General features: G+C 36.2%; 2 protein-coding genes and 1 long non-coding RNA gene across 3 annotated transcripts in view; 2 read left to right on the plus strand and 1 right to left on the minus strand.

The window, feature by feature from the left end:
* The first annotated feature begins 1,650 nt into the window (after positions 1 to 1,650).
* On the plus strand, positions 1,651 to 5,767 carry LOC141383567 (GTPase IMAP family member 9-like). The gene is given in 3 exon segments (XM_073949261.1): positions 1,651 to 1,725; positions 4,604 to 5,117; positions 5,119 to 5,767. Coding segments are annotated over 3 exon segments (894 nt in total). The 5' UTR covers positions 1,651 to 1,685; the 3' UTR covers positions 5,459 to 5,767.
* LOC141383570 (uncharacterized) lies at positions 2,972 to 17,472 on the minus strand. Its single transcript, XR_012404597.1, has 3 exons — positions 16,686 to 17,472; positions 3,913 to 6,003; positions 2,972 to 3,874 (listed from the first exon to the last, which is right to left on the minus strand). It is a non-coding gene; the product is annotated as an uncharacterized lncRNA (long non-coding RNA).
* A 5,715-nt stretch (positions 17,473 to 23,187) lies between these two features.
* LOC100151165 (GTPase IMAP family member 8-like) overlaps positions 23,188 to 25,052 on the plus strand; it is a 7,188-nt gene continuing 5,323 nt past the window's right edge. Inside the window, exon 1 of the mRNA XM_073949262.1 lies at positions 23,188 to 23,389. Coding sequence (XP_073805363.1) covers positions 23,371 to 23,389 — 19 coding nt within the window. The 5' untranslated portion in view covers positions 23,188 to 23,370. The remainder of the gene's footprint in view (positions 23,390 to 25,052) is intronic.

The raw sequence follows: 25,052 nt of genomic DNA on the forward strand, positions 1-25,052 counted from the left end.
TACTTGAAACATCCAGGCAGGTGTGTTGAGGCAAGTTGGAGATGAACCCTGCAGGGACACCGGCCCTCCAGGACCAAGATTGGTGACCCCTGGTTTAAAGTATCACACACCAGACACACACATGGGCATGTTATGTAAAATTACACCAATCAGATGGGGCTCTGTGGTGGGGCAGAAATATGAACAGCACCCTGAGTCAATTCTGGACTCCGCCGACTTGCGGCGCCGGTGTGTGTATCCTGATAGAAACTTATTGTTTGTTTGTTTATTTAGCTTTATTAAACCCCAAAGGGAAATTCACATGTCACAGCAAAGCTCTCTATACTAAAAAATAGATAAATAAGTTACATATACATATACAAACAATAATAAAATCACATTTCATCCTGCACACCTTAGTTCCAAAAACAATGAGTAAACGCTTGTCCATATCTAATATCCAATTCAGTTCAGCACAATTCACCTGGCATGACTTTGGTTATACAATCTGATCACTGTTGGTAAAAAAAGACTTCCTGTATCTGTCTCTGTAACACAGGGGTTGAATTAATCTTGTGCTAAAAAAGCTTGAACACGCATGGTCTGTTTCAAAAAGGGGATGACTATCCTAATTCGATCCTGTGCAATCGCTTCTATGGTAGGTAGTGCACACCCCACAACAGAACCTGGCCTTCTTATAAGCTTATTTAATTTGTTTTTCTCCTTCTCCAAAAACAGCAAACAGAATCACAGAGGACACCACAGAATCATAAAAAGTTTTTAACACACCACACCTCAGTCGTCTTAATAAATGAATGCAGCTCTGACCCTTCTTATACACCTGAATTGTATTTTCAGACCAATCGAGTTTGTTGTTTAAATATACACTCAGGTACCTATTAGGTACCTACGCATAGCTGAGCGGCGCTTCTGGTGTGCGACCTGCTAGAGGCCTTGCTAAAAATCCCTGTGAAGTCAAAATCAAGTGTTTTAGATCAGTATGTTAGTTTTAAACAGCGATAAAATTCACAATTAGGCTATATAAACATTCACAAACTGAGGTTTGTCATGCTTCAGTTACCCATCAAATCTTCTGACCAATCAAATGCTTTCTAGTATCTTACATGCTCTTATTTATAGCCTACTGTAAAAAATGTATTTATGTCGTAGTTTGTTATTATCAATTAGTTTAACAGCATATGTTAAGTCATTGTAACTTTTTAAACTAAGTTAATCATTTTAATCACTTAATTTTATAAGTTATGCAAGCTTTAGGTCAGTTTAATATAAGTTCAATGGACTCCTAAGGTTAAATTGATTCAGCTTAAAAATTCAAGGCAACCAGGATTTTTTTTAAAGTATAGTTATATAAATGATACTGTTATGCAATAAAAAATATTTTACAACGTCCTAAATTGTTTCTATAATCTATTTTCATGTCATTGTAATCATACAGCAATGTTTAAATGGTTAGATATCTACACATCCACACGTTTTTTTTTCTGAATCTGATAGGTCTTTGTTCAAAATACAGCAACGAAAGTTTAAAGGCAGTCTCTTAACTCCTGGTTGCATGATACATGTAAATATTGAACATTTAAATAAATTTAAATAAAAAGACTACATAGCATAAGCCTAAATATATATGCTTTCAGATAAGGGATAGAGACACGGACAGAGCGAGAAAAAACTGCAAAACAAACAGCATGGAAAATATATGTAAGGAATTTGCAAGTGAGCATTCAGGTCAGTGAAAATCTATCAATATAGCTTTTTATAATAGGCTATCAAATGCAACGCAAAACTTTAATTTTACGCTGGTTAAATGACAGACAAGCCATGAAGAGGCATTAGCTACATATGCATTTCCTGCAGTAGACCTAATTAACAAATCAGTGTTTTGTTAATTTGCACAATAATACAAGTCACATCACAAATGGTATTAAACGTGTTTTGTTGAAAGGTTTGTCTGTAAGGTTTGTCCTTACAGAGTCTCGTCTATAAAACTTCCGTATTGAAAGCTGATTGATAAAATCTGCTGCTATCAGCCTTTACCTTTCACATTAATCAGTGCAAACTGCTTTTGTCATAAAATCATGGTATCGCTCTGACATGTAGATGTTTTTTTGCTCATGAGATGTTTGCCAGCATCATGTTTGTCATCAACTGATTAAGGTAATATCTGGGTATTGCAATTTTATTTGTATAATAAAATAATAAGAACAATGTACCACATACAAGCAGCTCTATTAGCAGCAGGAATATAAAGATTTAATTCAATTCAAGTGTATTTGTTAAGCAGCTTTACAAAAAGGTTCACATTATTGCATTACAATCTAATTCAGAAAAGTGGAGGTTATTAGTTATTATAACTTGAAAAGTTGACTTTAAAGGGGTGGTCCAGAGTGTATTTTTAAGGCTTGGTTATGTTTATAAGATGCAAAGCAATGTGTGCTCATGCTTCATTTGTAGAAAATCACATTATTTTTTTATATATCTTACTTTGATCAAATGCAGCTACTCCGCTAACATGAAAACCAGTCATATTTCCTAGTTCCTTCAAAAGAGATGTAGAATGCAGGAAAAGCGTCCCCACAGAGAGACACTGCAGCGCTGCTTAAGATTGTGGATGTTTACAGCAGTTTGATGGATATATACGAGTTTGTAGTTAAATTGTTAGCAGTGCCAAACAGAATTTCCCCTCATTTACATTCTTGCTACAACATACCATTATTGCTACTGTATTATTGCATGTATTTGATAAATTAACCAATAAAAACACTTGCAGGTTGTGACTCACAATCCACAGCATCTGCCATTATGGCTGGACCTGCTCCTTCGAGGAGTTTTTAGCCAAATCCAGCATTGAACTTGGAGAGATTCTGGAAGTTGTCCTTTGTCAAATGCTCGAGCTATATCTTTTAATTCTCTGGAACACAATTAAAATAAAATTGTAAGCACTTCTCTTTGTGTTGTGTGCTTTGGAAGCCCAAATACAGAAACAGAAGATCTGAATCGATCTTTTGAATCAGTGAATAAAACAGACTGCGTAGATCATTTTATGGTATCCTTTTTACATCTTTTTTAACTACAGTTAATTATGCATAATTACATGCATTACCCCTAAAGCTGTTCCTCATCCTGACCCTAACCGTATAGTAAGTGCATGTAATACATCACGCAGTAGTTAAATGAAGTTGTACTGTAGGAACTGGAATACCTTAATGTACTAAATAAATAAATGAATAAAACATTGCAAGATGAAGGCTGTACATGAAAGATGAGAGCTAAGTTTGCTTTATTACTTTGCTTTATTAGCGCAATTGAAGTTTTTAGTTAATGTGTATAAGTATAAAGACTCAAACATCAAATCAATTTATTTTTTTTAACACCAACCACTGTGGGTAGTATAGTTTAACATTACTAGGTCACTCTCAATTTTCATTAGCCACAATTCTGTTGTCTAAATTTAGCTGATTTAAATTGTGTGGTATGTCCACATGCCTCCTCATTCCTTTCACTTTTTGTATGTGGTGTATGACCTTGCTCAATGTGCGTGAGCAAATAGGTTGTGGTTTCAGGGTGTCACATTGCGACACAATTTCAAATGATTTCAATGATTTCAAATGATTTTTAGGGCTCAACATTAAGAATTTATCCGTTTTCTTCTCTAGCCACAGCAAACTAATTATTTCCTTGCCGTACATTTTAAATAATGTGTCAAAACAAGCCAAAAAAAAAAAAAAAAAACTATACACATACACTGTAATCAACAAAAATGTCCTTAAAAAAAACAATTGACTTTAAAAAAAGAAAAAAAAAAAGTATCTTAAACTATTCTAGTCCAGGCTAAAGGTTCCAGATTACCAGTTAACTACATAAATATAAAGTTGATCTCCTATTAGAGCAATGTTATTTTTAAAGGATGTTAACCCATATTAACAAAAATCAAAAGAAAGCCAGTGGGAAAAAAAAGTTCCATGAGTAATAATGTAAAGTTGATCACGCACACACTGTTAACGTCTGGCCCATTAATAATCTGTTGAAAGAATGCTTAAAGCGAAAGTGGCAACTGCTTACAAAAATCTCTGAAAGTAGCAAGACTGTGCATGTATGAGCACCACTTTTTTTTTTTTTTTTTGTATTTCAAAGAGAAACGATCACACCAAGAGCTTTTAAGTAATTGTGTGCGCTTTACATTAGCTGTGCGCACAACACTGAACTCCTCATCAAATCAGCCTTTGGTGTGTGAGGATCACCTGTGAATCACTGTACGCCTGATCATCCTCGCATTTGATAGTCACCTGCTTTCTTTTCCTCGCATTCGAACGCTTATCACTTATGCTGCTCCTCGATTCTAAGAGCACATTTTCACACATATTGACAAATGGTCTTAAACTAACATTCTAATCTTTATTGATGAACCAGCACTAGACTTTTTAAAATTATTTTCAACCAGTCAAAGTGGCTAGTTGGGGTGGCTGTCTAACCTGCCAAAGCTGAACTCTACCCACATTTGGTGGGTGTTAAGGTCAAGCACTGATTACCACTATTTAATGACATGTGTAATAGAAATGGTTGACTTTCATCCTGTAAATAATGCATGTTCTGTTCTCTTTGACAGATCTGAGGATGGTTCTCCTGGGCAAAACTGGGTCAGGAAAAAGTGCATCCGGAAACACTATACTGGGTAAATTTCAGTTTAAGTCAGAAGCGTCCCCTAAGTCTATTACTAGAAGCTGTGAAAGACATGTTGCAGAAGTGGAGGGTAAACTCATCTCTATCATCGACACTCCAGGAATATGTGATACATCAATGAGTGAAGAACTAAAGAAAGAGATTGTGAGATGTGTCTACATGTCTGTTCCTGGTCCTCATGTGTTTCTGCTGGTCATCAGAATCGGGAGATTTACAGAAGAAGAGAAAAACACTGTGAAGTGGATTCAGGAGAACTTTGGAGATGAAGCTGTTCGCTACACCATCATTCTGTTCACTCACGCTGATGATCTGGAGGGAAAACCTGTAGATGAGTATATCAGTGAAGATAATGATCTGAAGACTTTTGTTAGGCAGTGTGAAGACAGATATCACTCATTCAACAATAAAGACAAGAATAACCGCTCATAGGTCACTGAACTGAGAGAAGATTAAGAAGATGGTGGGGGAGAATAGGGGACAGCACTACAGTAATGGGATGTATAAAATGGCTCAGGAAAAGATCGAAAATGAGGCTTTTAAACAAAAAACGTTAGACTATGGAAAAAAAGCACTAATAGTAACAGGAGCTGTAGCAGGAGTAGGAGCAGTAGCAGGAGCAGGAGTAGTGGTAGCAACAGGAGTAGGAGCAGCAGCAGTGGCAGCAACAGGATTAAGAGGAGCAGCAGGAGGAGCAGTGGCAGCAACAGGACTACGAGGAGCAGCAGCAGTAGGAGCCAGGGTATTTACAGCTGCAGTAGGAAGGTTACTACAGTTTAACTGATTGAACAACATGTTTTTTGTTGTTGTTGACACAGTTTCATCAGTGTCAAAGGTCTAGAAAAAAATTGTTATTTGCATAAATTAATAAAAAATAATAATAACAATGACTTTTTCCATTAAAAAAAAAAACATCAGTAACCAGTTTAAAATGACCAAATTATTAATTTAGGTGTACAAAATTTTCATGGAGAAAAACCCAACAAAAGGAAGATACATTTGTTCTAGATTGGAGTTCTGTGAACTTTTCTTGAAACTGACATATTCACACATCCAAAGCTTAAATGGCAACAATGTCATGCAAATAAATAAGTTAATGAAAAAAAAAAAAATAAAATAAACAAAACTTTAAATACATCACTTTCACATTCATTTTGGTGTCAGACTAATACCAAAAATAATTCAACTCACGATTTACAAATTATTGGTAATACAAAATTGAATTGCATTTTAAAATCAGTCTCTGTGAACACTAAAACTTTTCTAAAAGAAAACAGTCGGGGGTCAATCCAAAAGTGCTTTAAATCAGGAGAGAGCACATACAGGTTTCTGCTTTTGAGGTGGTTTTCTCTTTTCTTCAATGATCAGCAAAGTCAAATGGTTTTGATTTCAGAAGAGTTCTTTATTGTCGACAACAAAGGAGATTTTTCAGGAGACCCCCAGTAGCATCTCTGCCTGAAAATTCTGCCTCCCTAATCTCCTGGCCTGTTTAAATACACTTGGACAACAATTATTTTCCTTTGTTCTCCATACATTACACAAGATCCCTCCCCTAACCCCAAATTCCACCTCTGACATCTGTTTCCTGAGACACCTCAGGCTCTTTTACCACTCTCTTTTCATCCCTTCTTTTATGACCCCTAGTTGTTTCCTCAAGCCATTTCCCATGTCCACTTGTGTTAATGGTATGCAAGTCTACAAGCAGATTATACACATATAACCTGAATATATAGATTAACTTCACACTCCAAAGAGCACAAAATCCACCTCATATAATCCCTCCTCTTAAGACTTTAAGTCTTAATAATCTTGCTTTTGGCCCATAGTGCAACTCCATGACCTAGCCCTCAGTTATCTTACCTAATGACAAATATATGTCACAGTATTATTACAAATGACCAAATCATGTAATTGCACTTTGGAATAAAATCGAGCCAAACATCTGCGCCCACTATTGACGAGGACACAGTAAAAGACTCGATTCTATTTTGTTGTTATCATAAAAGGTATTGTTTTAAGCATACAGGTGGTTATACTTTGCTTCTGGGGGTCATGGTTATTTAACACACAGTAAAAATAAAATTAAAATATTAAAATAAAAAATAAACATAACATAACCCAATCTCTCAATATATGGTCACAACATAATATTCTAATCTAACATCCCCACACACAATTCATAACATAATATTCTAATTTAACATCCCCACACATAATCCATAACATAATATTCTAATCTAACATCCACACACATAATCCATAGAGTATGTTGATCTTCAGCCCAGATACTTTGCGTATCGTAGAGAGCCGCCGTTTTGGGGTAGAGGTTACTAGCACTTAACACCCAAGGCATGGATCCTCATTATTCATCATCCTCCTCTTCATCTGAACTATCTGAATATTCATCACTTGTTACTGTTTTTGAGTCTAAATTTGGTTGGAATGCCCATTTTTGTGGGAGCCCCTTTTGATTAATTTCTAGCATAATTTTTTCACTTTCCTGATATTGCATTATTGACATTTGTTTTGCTGTGGCTTTGATGACTAATGATCTTAATATTGGAAATATACAACACAACAATAATCCTCCCATTCCTACTGCAACTCCTAAAAATATTCCCATTTTTGCTAACCTAGCTCCCCATGCACCAAGTTTCAGATCAAACCAGTCCCACATCTTTTCATCTTTTCCTGCATTTGTAGCCATTTCTTCTTGCAATTGTTTAAGTTTTGTCATTGCTTTTGTAAATGTTCCTTCTGGTGCAGTATTATTTGGAATATATGTGCAACATAAGCTGCCAAAAAAGACACACACCCCGGATTTATCTGCTAATATCCAATTGAGTGCTAATCTATTTTGCCATGTCATCTTACTAGTTGCATCCAATTGCTCTCCTAATGATATTAAGGCTTCATTAGTGTAATTGATGAACCGCTGCTGATTGTAGTAAATATAATTTATCCATTCTGTATTTTTATTTGGAGAAATCCAAAGAAGTATTGATTCAAGTCCTGATTTAACTTCATCTCTTGCTTTGAATTGATTTGGTATACCTCTGGGTTGTCCTATTGCATCTATATACACTTGTGGATCTGGACTATAACTTCTTTTGATCCTGTAGTTAACTGTGTTATTATTACCAAATGTAGTCTCTAAATCCCATTCTACTATTTGAACTTCTTGTACTAACCTCACTCTAGTACATTTCCCTCTCCACCCTAGAGGCAAAGACGATAAAAGCTTTCTGTTTCCACACACCCAAAAGAAATCTGCTAATGGCAAAGTTTGATCTTTATATCTATCTATGTCAGGTAATGCTATGGTCTGATTTTCACAATTTTCAGCTGGAGTTATTATTTTTCCTTTATGTGTTCCTGTCCCTCGAAAGGGTGGGAAATCACGAGAATCATCATAATTTCTAACCTTTTTTGTGTCTAAATTCCAAGTAATGCTGCATTTCCCTTTAAACTGTCCCACATTAATGGTTCCTATGGGCTTAACAAAACACTCATACTCTTTACTATAATCAATAGTATACCATAATGGGATCTCTACTGGACCATTTTGTATTTTTAATTTGTCACTAATACCGAAACTTCTACATTTAGCCCTTAATCTAGCTACATGTTTGAAGAGGAGATGATGTTTAGAATGACTCAAGTAGCCTAAGCATTCAGCCGGACAAAAAAGTCTCCAGTCATTTTCCATATGGCAAAAGTCTCTATTGAACTGAGCACAGTGTTCATAAGTGAACGGATTAGGAACAACTACTACTTGACTCATTGGTGTCTTTGTACAGAACAGGCAGTCTTTCTTTTTTATTTCTGCTGTAGTATATGTTGCCCATTCAAACCACTGATTACTTTGCGCCATTTCCCAAAGTTCATCCAGTTTAATGTTGTCTTCCAATATACTGTCCACATTTCTCCTCTGTTTTCCACTTCCTTCAATGAGGCTTGAATTACTGTTTAACTCCAGAAATGACTGAATTGTTGTTGATATTGGCGTATCGTTGAATGTTTGACTCATGTAACCCAAAGTTATGTTATCTTGTGGAGGTATAGTAGTATTATTAGAGTTATTGGACTCTGAAGACATGACGTTATTTACAGCTTGATAAGTGTGATTAAAAGCTTGAGTCTTGGGATCCGCCATGGTGATGTTTTCCATCCCTTCAATTTGTTGCATCTTTATCATATTTAGGCATATTATGAGAGTTATGAGTGTTATGCTTCTATTCACCTCCTTCTGCCACATTTTGTACATCATTGTTTCCTTCTGTGTGGTTTTCTGGCTCACTTGATCCTAGCTGGTGCGTTTCTCTTCCGGACTTTTTTACTGGAACCCTTGTGCAGTGATTCAGATGATACCAGCAGGTACTTCCTTCCACTTGGACAGCTGTTGGAGTTGCTCTTATAACTCGATATGGTCCTTCTCTCCTAGCCTCATTCCATTTCCGCCGGAACACCTTTAAGTACACTTGGTCCCCTGGCACGACTGGACCTGGCGTTTCCACTTCCTCACGAACCCCCTTCCTGGTTTCCTGCACATAAATAGCTTTGTGTATGGCAGTTAGATTCTTCATGTATGACCGTAATTCCATTTGCAATTGTTCTAATGGGGGTCCTTTATAGGGACCCCGACAAAACGGCACAGGCATTGGACGTCCGGTTAACATTTCATGCGGTGTTAGATGTGTGTTTCTGTTAGTTTGCATGCGATAACTCATTAAAGCAAGAGGCAAAGCATCAACCCAGTTAAGATTAGTACTTGCACATATTTTATTGAGTTTGGCTTTGATGGTTCCATTCACTCTCTCAACCATTCCCTGAGATTGTGGATGGTAAATGCATCCTAATCTTTGCTTAATTCTCAATTGTTGCAGTACTTGTTTAACTGTCTTTTGTATGAATGCTGATCCATTATCTGAACTTATTTCTGATGGTATTCCAAATCGTGGAATTATTTCTCTTGTCAAAAATTTAATTACAGTTCCTGCTCCCTGATCTGCTGATGGCACTGCCTCCACCCACCTGCTAAACCTATCAATTACCACAAGCATGTATCTTTTGCCTTGCACTCTTTTTATCATATCCACATAGTCCATAACTAAGTGTTTGAATGGCCCTTCTGGTACTGGTATATGACTTATTGGTGTTGCTGTTCCCTTTCTTACATTGTGTTTTGCACAAATTTCACATGTGGACAAAAATTCACTAATCATTGCATTTAAGTAAGGAGACCAATATCCTTGCTGTTTAATTTTCCTTATCACTTCACCTTTTGAACAATGATCAAATCCATGTGCATCTGCAATGAGAATATTTAGTAATGATGTTGGTGCAACAATTTGCCCTTCATGATTACGCCAAATATTTAGTGAATCTTTTTTAGCTCCCCTTTGATGCCACATAGATTGTTCATAGACACCTGCTTGTTGTTGAATTCGCACAATATCATCTAATTGTGGTTCAGGCTCTATTAGCACTATTGGAGTTAGAATTGCTACCCGACATCCTGATGCTTTTTTAGCTTCTGAATCAGCTGCATTATTTCCCTTAATGACAAAATCATTTCCTTTTTTATGAGCTTGACATTTGATGACTGCTAGTCGTTTTGGTTGCATCATAGCAGAAATCAATTGTCCTATCTGTTCAGCATGTTGGATGGGGGACCCATCAGTTTTCTTGAAACCTCTTTGTTTCCACACTGCCCCAAACAAATGACATACACCATGTGCATATGCTGAATCAGTGTAAATGTTAGCTGTTTGTCCTTTTGCTAACTGGCATGCTGCTGTAAGAGCTTTTAATTCTGCTAACTGAGCAGAGCATGGTTGTACACACTGTTGAGATATTACTGGAACAAAATTCTCTTTTTCCTTTTTTATTACTGCAAATCCTGTATGCACTCCTAAATGGTCTCTATAACTAGATCCATCTACAAAATATGTGACTTCTGTCTCAGGGAAGGGTACAGACTCCAAATCAGGTCTTAATCTAGTAAACGCCAATGAGTTTGCTACACAGTCATGTGGCTCTCCTTCAAAATCCAATGGAATTAACTCAGCTGGGTTTACTGTCTTACATCGTTTAATGGTAATGTCTGGATATGTCAAAAGTGTACAGTATGCCAAGATGCGGGCCTGAGTAAGCACAAATTTCCCTTGTTCTAATAATTCCACCGTTTTGTGATGTGTATAAATAGTAACTGGATACCCCATGGTAATTGTAGATGCTTTCTCATAAGCATAATACACTGCTGCTAGACCCTGTTGGTGACATGGTGGGTACCCCTGTGCTGTATTGTCTAGTTTAGTGCTATAGTATGCTATAGGCTGTTTTTTCCTCCCACTACATGTCTCTTGCAATAATACAGCTGATGCATAACCATCAGCTCTATTTGCCACATATAAGAAAAATTCTTTGGAATAATCTGGGTTTCCCAGAGCAGGTGCTTTTTGAAGTTCTTTTTTCATTGACTCAAATGCTATGATTGCATCTGTGTTCCATTTTACTGGATTTTTTAAGTTTTCTACTCCTGCCTGTTTCATGATTTCTCTCAAAGGTGCTGTTTTTATGGCATAATCCTCAATCCAATCAGCACTGAAACCAGTCATTCCTAGAAATGTCATCATCTGTCCTACAGTTTTTGGCATTGGTGATTTACTTATAGCTTCTAACTGATCTGGAGCTATAGCTCGTGTGCCAAAGGCAATCAATCGTCCTAAGTACTCAACCTGTGACTGGCAGTACTGTGTTTTATTTTTGGATACTTTATGACCTCCTTCAGCTAACTTTGTTAGTACTTTGATGGAATCTCTATGGCATTGTTCCAGGGATGGAGAGCAAATAATTAAATCATCTACATATTGTATTAACGTACTCTCCATCATCACATCCTCCAAATCTGCTTTAAGAATTTGATTAAATACATGTGGAGAGTGTTTAAATCCTTGTGGCATTCTGGTGTATGTATACTGTTTACCAGCATAGGTAAATGCAAACAGATATCTACTTTCCTCTGCCAACGGTACACTGAAATAGGCTGAACAAAGATCAATTACAGTAAAGTATTTGGCATCAGGAGGAATATTTGTTAGGAGAGTATGTGGGTTTGGGACTTCAGCCGTAAAATCTTCGACTATATCATTGATTGCCCTTAGATCATGAACTAGACGCCATCTGCTTTTGTCTGGTTTGATTACAGGCATAATTGGAGTATTACAGTAACTAGTTGTTTCTACTAATACTCCTGCTTTCACCAATCCTTCAATTGTGTTTCTTATGCCTGCTACAGCATCAGGTCGTAAAGGGTACTGTGCTTTTCTAGGCAATTGTGCATTTGGTTTAATCTTAACCCTCACTGGGCTGGCTGATTGAATTAGCCCAACATCTGTATCATGCAATGACCATAATTTAATTGGTACTTGACTTTCCATTTCCTTAAACAATTCAGTTTCTGAACTATCTGTTAATTCTGACATTGCATTCATTTGTGTCATTTTTTCTTCACTTAGAATTACTTCCTGAGGTATTCCCAACAATTTGGTTGCACATACAATTTTGATGTATTTTTTGTCAGAAGACTGAAAAATTAATGGATGTTCTGTAGTCTCCCACCTACTCTTTTCTGCTTGTTCCATCATCGGGCCTAAATCTTTTGTTTCCCAATTTTTTCCCACATACATGGCTATATGTGGAATTGAACCTATTACATTAAACCATTTTTCTACAAATCCTTCTCTTGGTATATGTAATGCTGCTCCCTGTTGTCCTACAATCATGTATTGTGAAACAATTTCAATTTGTTGTCCCTCAGTATTTACTTGCCATTCCTTTTCTAAGCTCAAATCTCTTTTTGTATCATACATCATTGTACAATGAAACCCTGATTGTGGCATTTTTGAGTCAGGAATTTGTGCTTCAATGTATTTTCCCCACTTATTAATTGTCTCCCATACTTCTTTATCTATTTGCCCTATCCAATAGATATTAGCCTTTGGTTCTGCAACCATCATTTGAGTGTCAATTCCTTTTGCATCAATATATACACCCTCAGGGGAACACCAAATGTGTAAACCTAATTTACACAGTGCATCTCTTCCTAGTAAATTGACAGGAGTCTGAGTTGAAACAAGAATGGGTAAAGTAACACTTTGATTTTTAGTTTCTATGCACACTGGCGAAGTCATTGGAATTAACTGTGTTTTTCCCGAGAATCCTACAGTCTTTGCATATTTACCAGACAGGGGAAGATGAGCAGCATAATTTGCATTAATAGATGTGTACACAGCCCCTGTATCAAGAAGCATTGGTATTGTTTTACCCTCTATTTTGATTGGTAACATTGGTTCTTGACTAGAATTTGTTGTTATCATTGGAAGCTGATTTTCCCCTGCAGGATTCTCTGGGCCCCATCAATATCCCTGATTTGGACCTCTATATGAATTAACTGGGCCTTGGTTTGGATTTGGATGGGGCTGATGCCATCCCCCCCTTACACCACGAGGAGACTCCCATGGATTTGTGGGACAATGTCTCTTGTTGTGCCCTGTTAGTCCACACCCCCAACAGACACCAGGGGGCATCAGTGCATAGGGTTTACTTGTCCCCTTCTGCTGTCTTTGTGTTGACCTTTTCTGCCACCTTGCCTCTGGCTCTTGAGCGTAGACGTTAATGATTGGTGGGGTCATCTGGTTTCGGTGCAATAGGTAACCTGCAGCTGGGCTTGGCTGAGTCATTGGTGGTGCTGCTGTAATTGGAGCCATCATAGCTTCATCCCCCTCCTCTGTCACTACAGCTGCCTGGACCTTCTTTTTGCTCTTTCTGGTCAGTTCCTCCAGCTGTAGCTGAGTTAGTTTTCTCTGCAACTCACTCTCTTGCTTTTTAAGTCGTTGTTCAGTCTTTCTGTACTGGTCAACAGCATGGGACACATAATCACAAAACTCCTTATGTGACTTAGAGTTCAGGCCAACTACATCTTCCAGTCGGCTTTTAACTGCACAAGGCAAAGAGTCAATTATGGCTTGTCTAAACAGTGTAGCCATTATTGGGTCCTTTTCAGGATCACCCTCAGTGTCCTCCCTCCATCTTTTCAAATGTCTTTGCACATATGCTATTGGGTTTTCAACTTCCCCCAGCTGGTCCCCTTTTAACATCTTTGGGTCAAGTCTGAGAGGATATTCAACACGTAAAGCCAACCATATTGCAGGTCTAAACGGATCAAAAACAGTTCCATCAGCATACTGAGTGTTTACAGCTCTTTCCAGGTCAGCAGCTTGAAAGATTTCCCCCATCTTTGTAACTCCAACAGTCTTTGCAAGTAAAGCCTTTATGTCACCAATAGCAAGCATCCTTCCCACAGTGTTTTCTTCAAAAATCTTAATCCACTTTGCTGCCCCCTCGTGAATGTTTGGGAGTTTATTAACAAGGCCCTCCAAATCCTGAGATTGCCAAGGAATATATTGACCCTGTGTCCCTTTAATTAGAATGGGAAATTGTGGAGCAAATGACCTCTGTTTTTGTCCTTTTCCACATTTTTCTTCTTCAACTGAAGACTCCTCCACTTCACTATCATTTTCTTTACTATCTGAGTGCACAATTCTGTGTTTTATGGCGTCATTTGCATCTTTTAGTACTTTTTCTGTGTTTTTCTGTTTTATGTATTCAATTTCTTCACCTCCCCCTTCTGCCCCAATTTCCTTGTTTACATGTCTCAGCTTTCCTAATGCTTCAACACACTCTACTTTGTTTGCACATTCGGTGTTCATTTTTTCTAATGCCTCCCGTGCTTGTTTGTAACAATCTAGTGGTATATATGCCACACTTTCTTCCACCCCCGATTTTTTAGCCTTTACTTCTTTTCCTACATCTGTTTCCTCCATCTCTATCTCTCCCTCTATTTTAAACTCCCCTGCTACACCCATTACACCTTTTAGAAGTGGAAACTGCCCTTCTGAGTGCATATAAGGTGGGGGGCTAGAGAACATCTTTTCTTTAGCTTCTGTTTCTTTTTCTGTCTCTTTCAACATTTTTCTTGCCTTTTTTATACTTTTCAGTTTATCCTGTCCTTCTTTTTTAAACAGATTGAGAACTTCTAGTTCCTTTTCTCTTTTTGTTTCTTTCTTTTTCTTTGTCATGATGCCTCTTATTTTATAATTTTTTATCAGTATCTCCAATTCACCACATAACTCTACATCAAATGACCCTCCTGTTGGCCATTGTGTCACCATATTTTTTGTTCTTGTCTGCCACTTTTTTGAGTATTTATTGATCAGATCCCTACATAATGGATATTTTAATCCTAAACTTTCCACTGGATTGTTTGCCATAGTTCTTCCTCTCTCTGTACTTACAATTTTATTTTACTTTACCTCTATATTTTTACAAATATATTTTTCTTTATTTTAACCTGTCCTCTTATTGGTGTAAACTATCCACCCTATATTTTATTATTATTATTATTATTACTTTTTAATTTACTCCTTTCTTTATAATATTCTTTTATATGCACACCCAGTTTTCTTTACTTTATCCTCCACTTTTCTGTCCTCTATCCCTTTATTTACTTAGTTTTATGCTATTTATTATATTTATCTATTTTTAAATTACTCTTCCACTTTCCTCTTCTTGATTTTTTGAATAGCTATATATATTTTTCTTTTTTCTCTAATACATATGCACTCTCATTCAAACAAGCATTCTTTCATTCCACCTTTATTGCAAACACACTTCTAAGTTGCATTCATACAATATCCCGTTTATCCTAACGAGCTTATACATTCAAATCAGTTTTTTACTGCATACATTCATGTACTCTGCATTCACTCTTTATCCCTTTTTATGATAAAGGGCTTATTCTTTCATACATTCCTCTCAATGCGACACTAGGGGCGTCCGTCTCTAGACAATCTCACCTAAGAGATATCCAGAAGGGGGGCGCCACCTTTTGCCCACCAATACGGAATTTATTGCTTCACTCACACACAATCAGCCACTTGCACACAGACACAGAAACCTACACTTAACTTAAACTCAATACACTATACTCTTCTTGAGTAACCTGTCCGAGCAGCCCTCTAACCTTAGAGCGGTATCCACAGGCTTTCTTGCCTACCCATGCAGCCCTTTGTTTATCTCATTTAACAAAGCGGTATCGCAGGACTTCGTGCACTTCTCTCTACTTAATCTGCTTTTAACTTCCTAACTATCACCACAAATTAGAAATTCACACTGAAACTCTCCTCTAGTTCAGATCTCTAATATGAGTAACAATTACAAGTTAACGTTTAAACAATGTCCATCAAGGCCCACTCATTGTTAAACACAGATTGTTGCATGCAACACTTTTCTTCTGAACTCAAAACCCTATTTCCCTTTTTACTTTTTAGCTTTTTAAATTTGGAGAAACAGTTCAAGTGCCTTTACCATCACAAGCGGATTCTGGCAGAGCAACAAAACTTGTAAGCAAAAATCGCTCACCTGATTTTCGTGGCCACGGTTCTGTTGCTCTTCCAGTCCTGCAAGCGTGGTCGTCACTGTCCTGCTCCTTTCCTGCCCACCCAGGGACGCCAATAATGAGGTGGTTTTCTCTTTTCTTCAATGATCAGCAAAGTCAAATGGTTTTGATTTCAGAAGAGTTCTTTATTGTCGACAACAAAGGAGATTTTTCAGGAGACCCCCAGTAGCATCTCTGCCTGAAAATTCTGCCTCCCTAATCTCCTGGCCTGTTTAAATACACTTGGACAACAATTATTTTCCTTTGTTCTCCATACATTACACAAGATCCCTCCCCTAACCCCAAATTCCACCTCTGACATCTGTTTCCTGAGACACCTCAGGCTCTTTTACCACTCTCTTTTCATCCCTTCTTTTATGACCCCTAGTTGTTTCCTCAAGCCATTTCCCATGTCCACTTGTGTTAATGGTATGCAAGTCTACAAGCAGATTATACACATATAACCTGAATATATAGATTAACTTCACACTCCAAAGAGCACAAAATCCACCTCACTTTCATGGCGTCTGCTTTAAAATCTGCGCAAAGAATGCATGCAATACATATATAGACTTTTAATTGCTTAATTTTAAGTTGTCAAATGTTTAAAAATAAAATTTAAGTGTATTTAATAGTAATATGTCACAGTAAGTTTCTCTTTCAACTAAAACAGAGTTTTTTACACAATATTTTTTTATAGGAATAAATATAAGACTAAAAGATTGTATTGGATCTTTGTCAGAAGTCATATCAGCTGTTTATATGTATCTTATGGGTGAATCATACTTTTTCTTAGTGAGTGCTAATAATTATTTTATATATCGGTTGTGGGAAGAAACCCTTACATTGTCAATAAAGATTACAACTTCATCTTTGTCCCAGTGTCTTACACTTACACCATACTGTAGGGCCAAACCATCCTGTACTGTTGAATTTTAAAACGAGGTTATCAAGGTACAGTATAATTATCTGGACAGTCTTTTTTCTGCATTTTCTTCTGTTTTTATAAACATTTTTCTATACAGTCTTGTCTGGCAGATTCAAAACATGCCAGAATGATTCACACTGTCAGTGTTAGGCATTGTTAACCATACAACTACTAAAAGTTGGGTAAAATATGGACAATTTCAATGGTAGAGATAAATTTTAAAATGAAAGCAAAAAATATAAAAGACTTTATAATGCTATAGAAACATCATACACGTTTTGAAACTCAACATTTGTCTTGTTCCTCTAAAATTACTGCATTTACAAGACATTCTAACAAAACAGAGCTTCTATGCTGAAAGAAATGTCTAGCAACTAAAAAGGAGCACAAGGGGACTTATATAGACAGAGCTAAATTAACAAACAGGAAACAGCTGAAACCAATGATGTAATCAGGGGAGCAAAGGTTTGTGGGGGATGAAGTTCAGAGAACAAAACACAACCTGGCGCCCTCGAGTGTCCACAGAAGGGCACTGCAGCAGGTTATGATACAATGCTGGTGTAAAAGCATTAAGCATTACATTTAAGTTAATTTGAAGATTACAAAGATAAGACAAATAAAAAAAAAGACCAAACTTTGTGGTTTTTGAGCTGCTTGAGAAGACGGATACAATGCTGCTGAGAAATGGAGGGAAATCACCAAACAAGACATCAAACCTGAGCTGATATCAAACTAATTCACATGCTTTTTTACATTTTTACTAATAGTTTGCTTTATTATTTATTTATTTTTGGTCATGCAGGCATTAGATTGAATTATATAAAATAAATTTGACCATAAAAAAAGAATAGTTGATTAATCGAGTTCAGAAATCCAATCAAACTTTCTGAAGTTAAAGTTTTTAAATAATGTAAAATAAACAAGTATTTGCCTTTTGTTTTTGCAGTCATATAGAAAAATGTGAAAAAAAAGTATATTTATGGACAAAAATATTTGCTATCAGCTTCCAAATCTGAAGAGTTATCAAACATTTTATATTGGTGCATCCCTAATGGCAGAGATGTATAGTAACAAAGTAGATCTACTTGACTGCTGTACTTAAGTACTATAAGGCAGTATCTGTACTCTACTGGAGTCTTGTTTTTTTCTCCTACTTCCACTTTTACTTCAGTACATATTTTCCATGAGTTTAATACTTTTACACCAATAGATTTGTTTTATGTGCTGCATCATTACTCGTTACTAGGGGTGTCAAAATTATTGTTATCGATTCAGTAATAGATCATAACGGGTTATTACGTACTGACGTCATTTATCTCCTATGTGCAATGTCACAATAGTATGGCGGAGGTGAGGGGCGAGCGAGTAAATACCGCTCTTACTACAATGAAGGCAGCACAGCACATGAGCTGCTGTTTCACTACTACAGAGAAATGCTGTAAAACTCCATCTTCACCTCTCTCTCTCTCTCACTTTAAACATTTGACCTGCTGGCGTATTTGTGAGGTAACTGTTCCTCTCTTCTTGGCTGTTAAAGCGATACTTGTGGATCCTGACACCAGGGTGCCTGTGGTGCGAGTTTTCTCCACTGTGTCTATTACAGATTACCTGAGATAACCGCATATTATGCGCATACAGACTGTAACCGCGGCTGTTCTTCCCGCCATCGGTGAACAGCGCTTTCAATTCTAAAGCCGATCGCCGCCCTTTCTGTTGAGCATGTAAAGACAATGACTAATCATAGGGGTGTAAGACCTCGCCTGTCAGTGCTCAAAAAGCAAGCGGGATAATATTGACATGAGTTTATTTGCTGTAATGCTCATGCTCATTCTGTGCATGTGTTGGAGTTTTGTTTGATACATTCAGAAAGAGTGTTTTCTTTGAGCAGGTCAAATTAAGGGTACAGTTCATATATCTTACTGCTGTATTAAAGAACAAAATTGTATTACAAATAATATATAAATATAAATGTAATTATAGATTTTAATAAAAAAAATCTTGTGTTGTGAAGAAAAAATCTAATTGTGTGTTAAAGCATCATCAATGCACCGTGATGCACTGAGATATCGACTTGAACCGAATCGATGGCCTGATAATGGTAACCGAACCGAAGCATGAGACCAGTGTAGATTCACACCCCTACTCTTACAATTAAAGACCTTTTTCTTGGCTGCTGCATGGAGGGCGCCATAGTGACCAGCGTCTTCCAGTAGAATGTTTAGAACTTCAGTTTACAGCGTTTACAACCAATAATTTGTGATCCGAAAATGGGTTTCAATTGTGTTTTGAGTGGATTACAGAGTGTTTTTGTGACACACAACTTTGAAAGGTTTGTTAAAGCTGATATAATCTGTCAGATCTGTGGTTCAAGCGTGAGAGAAAAGCATTATCATAAGCCATTTTTCTTTTTGTTCTGCTTAATCACGTGGCCCAAAAAAAGATATTTAAAATAAACAAAACAATATGATGTCTTTTGACTTCTTTCTTTAATAACTACATTACACAATACTTGTAAGTACAGTACTTGAGTAGTAAATTTTGAAATAAACTATTTGCAATACTTAAGTACAAAAAAATATTGAATACTGTAGTACTTCCACTTAAGTATGGTGCTTAAAATGCACTTCTTCTTCTACTCACGTCACTTTTTGATAGAGCGCTTGTACTTTTACTGTCTGGGTCTCTAGTACTTTATACATCTCTGCCTAATTGCCAGGAAACATACAATTTTTTGTATAAAACATTAAGTTTAATAAGCAAATATTCATATTAATTAAACACATTATTAAAGAGAACAGCTTTTAACATATAGTCAGGCTGCATGAAAGAATCTTAAGTGTGTCGGGAATGCAAACACGAACACAACAATGCCTCGAGGTTAGTTCGAAATATAGATTAAATTTCCACTTAAGTTGAGTCACTCTCAAAGACACTGACGAGAACTGGACTTACCAGAGAAATCCACCCAAATGAAATATGACGTTCATTCAAGATAATGATACAGTAGAAGTGAAGAGTGTCACCATAACAAAGCAACATCACTCTCACTCTGACCCTATAACTAATACTGTCTGATGAACTTTTATTAATCATTTCGTGACAACAAGACTGATTTTAACACAAAAAGAAACATGATCCCTCTGTAGCTGTAGAAAACAATGCAGCATGACGATGCATATAAGCACTGATGTGTAAATGTGTAACATCAAATCACATTAAAAAAACACTACAGTACACAGATCCATTAGGAATGTTTGAAACACATGAACATCCACAAGACTCTTTTCTTAATTTGAGGATGAATTTGAAAGCTGCAGATAGAAAAAAAACAACATTCAGATTAGAGTAACACTATTTAATCATAACAATTTTGATAAAATTAATAAATCATATCTCACCCTAATCATATTAGGATATAGAGCCCCAAGATTTAACAAAGTGGAGTTAAAACCACTTGACCTTCTATGTAGTAACACAGCTATAAGTGAAGTCAAATATCCAGCTGAGGCTTAAATCTGAAAGTGCACCATGTTTAAAACTACTGATTCATCTATAAAAGAGTCGACTCAGAGTGGTTCAAATGAATCATTGGGATAGCAAATCTTTTGCCGTGTTATTTTCTCAAAAATCAACTCAACTTTTCCCATTGTTGAAGCTGTGAAGAGTCAGTGCTTGAGGTTTATTTCTGCAAAAATACTTCAGCATTATAGCCCCAGCCTTAGGCTGCGTTTCTGTAATTTTTCTGACGAGTGCTTCAGCGATCTACATGCTTACAACGGGAGATTTGTCGGACGTTTGTTAAAGGAAGGATCAGATAGACTTCTGATGTGTGGGACTTTGACAGAGCTCAACAGGAACTTTGCAGTACACAGTTCATAGATCAGTTTCTTCCTCCAGTTCACAAGTGTAAGTAAATGGCTGCTTCCTTGTTTTCTCTAGCTTGCAAATGATGTATTTAATTGTGTTTTGTTACTCATACCTTGTGTACTGTATCTGGTTAATCTTTATATTCTCATATCGCGTCTAAATCCACATTGAAATTGTGATGCATGCTGCTTTGTTTGCAGATTTTAATGCATTTGTGAGCTCATGATCCTCTGCCGTTTGTCAATGCTATGGCCACCGTCAGCTGATCCTACACTTGTGCAGCGGTCAAGGTTCAGAATAGTTCAGCTTTTGCCGCTGTGTGGATTAATACTGAATGTGTCATGGTTAAGATTAGAGCAATATACTGGTGTTTAACTGCACTGCTTCAATGCACTCATGCACACACAAAAAATCCAGGAGACTGGGGAGGTTAGGTTCGAGGGTGGAGTGTCTGAATAAAACTATTGAGAACCAGGTACTGTGTACTGTGGTGTTAGTAAGTTAACTACTATGAAGCATGTTTCGGAGTCCGCTGCCATCGAATCCTATACCAATGTTTGCAACCCGGGGGTTTCACTGACCATACCAAAATGCTGAGGACGGGAGGGGTGTTGAAATTACGGGAGTTTTCTGGGATAAATACAAAAATAAGTGGGTGGCTGGAGATAGATCTGAAATACGGGAGACTCCCGGGAAAAACAGGAGTGTTGGCAGGTATGCTCACACATACACTCTGAACTCTGGCTACTTCAATATTGTTGATAAGTCATGCTGGGTATTTTACTTTGTCTCGCGCTAAACGCTGTCGACCAGTCACAATAGGCTGTCATCGGTTCAATCAGCACAGATTAGCTTCACGCTAAGGAGGGGTTTGGGAACAAATGAATCGCTGAACGAATCGTATGGGAGTCGCTGGGATGATTAGGTAAAAATAAATGCAGATTGTAAAACAATGAAAGTGTTTATTGACCTTGCATGGAGATCAGTATGTTGTTGGAGATATGACCCTTTTTAATGTATAATATGGGTTCTTTAATTAAAAAGTTGTGATTGAAAAGTACCCTCAATTTTATTTTTGTCAAAACTACTTATTTAAAATGAGCTGAAAAAACACAATTCTTGAGATTTCATTGGAACAGCTTAATTTTTTATGTTCAATCCACATAAATTTGTTAAAAGTGTTAACTTAATCTATTTGTGTTAGGACAACATGAATGAATTGTGTGGAAGCCTGCATTTTTTACAGTGTAAAAACCCAGATACTGTTTCGGTAGACTTGTCTAACAATAAATTGCTATATCATATCAATCACCAATACTATTAACTAATAGTTTTTATTACATGTCAATTATTAAAATACTGGCTGTTTATTTGTACTCATAAAGCAAATATTCTGCATCCTATTCAGTACTCAAGCCCATCAACTACCTTATTAACTATTAACAAGGACACAAATGATGAGTTTAGGCTGAAAACTATAGTTAATGGTTTGTTAATAGCAAGAATTGTACCGTAAAGTAAAATTTGACAGAGTTCCATATGACAAAGTTTCTACAGAAACAGCCAAAACAAAAAAAAATGTTTGCTGGCTGATTTCACTGATGCGGATTAACCAGTTATTCAGGCAGTGTGTCACATATTTAGCCGACAATGCACTGATCGTTGCCTTTCTCAGTTATATACTGCTGACTTTCTCCACAACATTCCCTGCTACTTTCTTTTTTCCTGTCAAACTTGATCAATCTTTGACAGGACTTTGCAAATGTACAGCTGAAGTCACAATTCTTCACTTTTTTATCTATATATTTCCCAAATGATGTTTAACAGTTTCAAGAATTTTTCAAAGTATTGCCTATAATATTGTTTTCTTCTGGAGAATGTCTTATTTGTTTATTTCAGTGAGAATAAAAGCAGTTTTTAATTTTTCAAACCCATTTTAAGGTCAATATTAATAGCCCCATGAGCAATATTAGTTTTGTATTGTCTACAGAACTGAATACTAGTATCTTGAAGAATATCTAGTCAAACATTTACTGTCATCATGGCAAAGATAAAATAAATAAATTATAAGAAATAAGTTATTACTATAAACTATTGTGTTTAGAAATGTGTTTAAGAAATTTTTCTCTCTGTTAAAAAGAAATTGGGGAACATTTTTTTTTAGGGGGGTTAATAATTCTGACTTCAACTTTATGTATTCACGGCTTTTAAAAACAACAGAAGCATTTGCCACAGTGCCAAAAATGCAGTGATGCATGTTTGAGAATGCTCGCAGGTGTTAATGTCTTTGGGCGGTTCTATCTGAGATTTAATAGGAAAAATGATTGAAATACTTTCACTCATTATTTCAGACAGATACGAGATATAATCAGAACAGCGAAAACAAACAGCAAGAGACAAAATGGCATCAGAAGTTAAAGGTTGGTTGAATTTCATTATTATTTTCAATAAATAATTAAGATAAAAATAAAGCATAAACAACAGTTATAGAAGAAACTATTTCAACAGATCGCATGCTAAAATAATATCATTTCAGTGACATATATATATATATATATATATATATATATATATATATATATATATATATATATATATATATATATATATATATATATAGTACAGTCATATCTGTTGAGTAAATCACAAACAGCATTTGCATTTCTCTTATTATAAACCAGTTCGACTTTGCTTTTGTCATTAGTCTACACAAGTTCTTATCAAGGTTGACACAAGGTTTATATGCTGATATCTAAAATAAAACCTTTTATTTAAAACCTTTCATTTGAAGTCACCATAGTTGTGGTCAGTGTTTGCTTTAGCTGTGATCTTCGTCTTCTAAACATTGATTTTTATCTGTTTTCTTTTGTGATTTTGTGTTTGGTATTATGTTTGTTAGGGCAAAAAGCCAGCATGATAAATTATCTGGTCATTTTGGTTTGGTTTTAATCACTCAGTTTCTTGGTTTACTGATCGTTTAATTTCTGGATGTGTTCTAATGCGCAATAACATTATTTTACTGATTATTATACATGAAATCCTCAGTGGTTTATGCTTGGTGTCTTGCTGCACTTGTTATCTAACATCAATCAATGCCTTGTAATGTTGTGACTGACCAATTAGAATCAAGTATTCCTGAGAGACATCTAGTAATAATAATAATATTAAATAATATATGGCTGTGTTGTATGAAAATTTATTTATAGAAGCCAAACAACAACAACCAAACAAGTGCCGCTAAAACAGGTGTAAATATTCAGCTTTTTTTTTTATTTGTACAGCGCTTTTACAATGTAGATTGTGTCAAAGCAGCTTCACATAAATGGTCATAGTAACTGGAACAGTGTAGTTCAGGTTTTAGTGTTTAAGTTCAGTTCAGTTTAGCTCAGTTCAGTGTGATTTAATCATTACTGTGAGTTCAAACACTGAAGAACAAATTCATCCATGCGTAGCCCTACCAATCCTGAACCATGCGAGCCAGTGGCGACAGCGGAGAGGGAAAAAAAACTTCACCTGATGGGAGTGAAGAAAAAAAACCTTGAGAGAACCAGACTCAGTTCGGCACGACCATTTTAATTTCTCCGCTGGCTAAAAGTCTTGTGCAGAACTTCAGTCAAAAAGCACAACTTAAACAAACACTGATCACCATTTGGTACTTAGTCCTCTAACACTGCTTTAAGCATTAATAGTTATTATTAAATATTATTATTATTACACTGCTGACTGGAATACTTGATTCTGATTGGTCAATTGCGACATTCCAGGGTATGTTATTTCCAGATAGCAACCGCTAAATAGCAGCTACTTATCCAGGGAATGAGATTCATCTTGACTACGTATGTTGGACATTGGAATGATTTTGATTAGAGTAAGAAAATACACCGATTAAGAATCTACCATTCAGTAGTATTGTTTAATTTCAATTATTATAGTTTTATTCTTTATACATTTAAAACACTAATAAAATTAAGTTAAATTAATAATTAGATTTATGTCCCATTAGATTTTTACAAGTCAATGTCTACTTTGTCTCATGACTAAAAACAAGTCAATGCAAAGACTTTATATGAGCGCTAGGGCACA

The sequence above is a fragment of the Danio rerio genome, chromosome 1, assembly GCF_049306965.1.
Source record: "Danio rerio strain Tuebingen ecotype United States chromosome 1, GRCz12tu, whole genome shotgun sequence".
Lineage (NCBI taxonomy): Eukaryota > Metazoa > Chordata > Actinopteri > Cypriniformes > Danionidae > Danio > Danio rerio.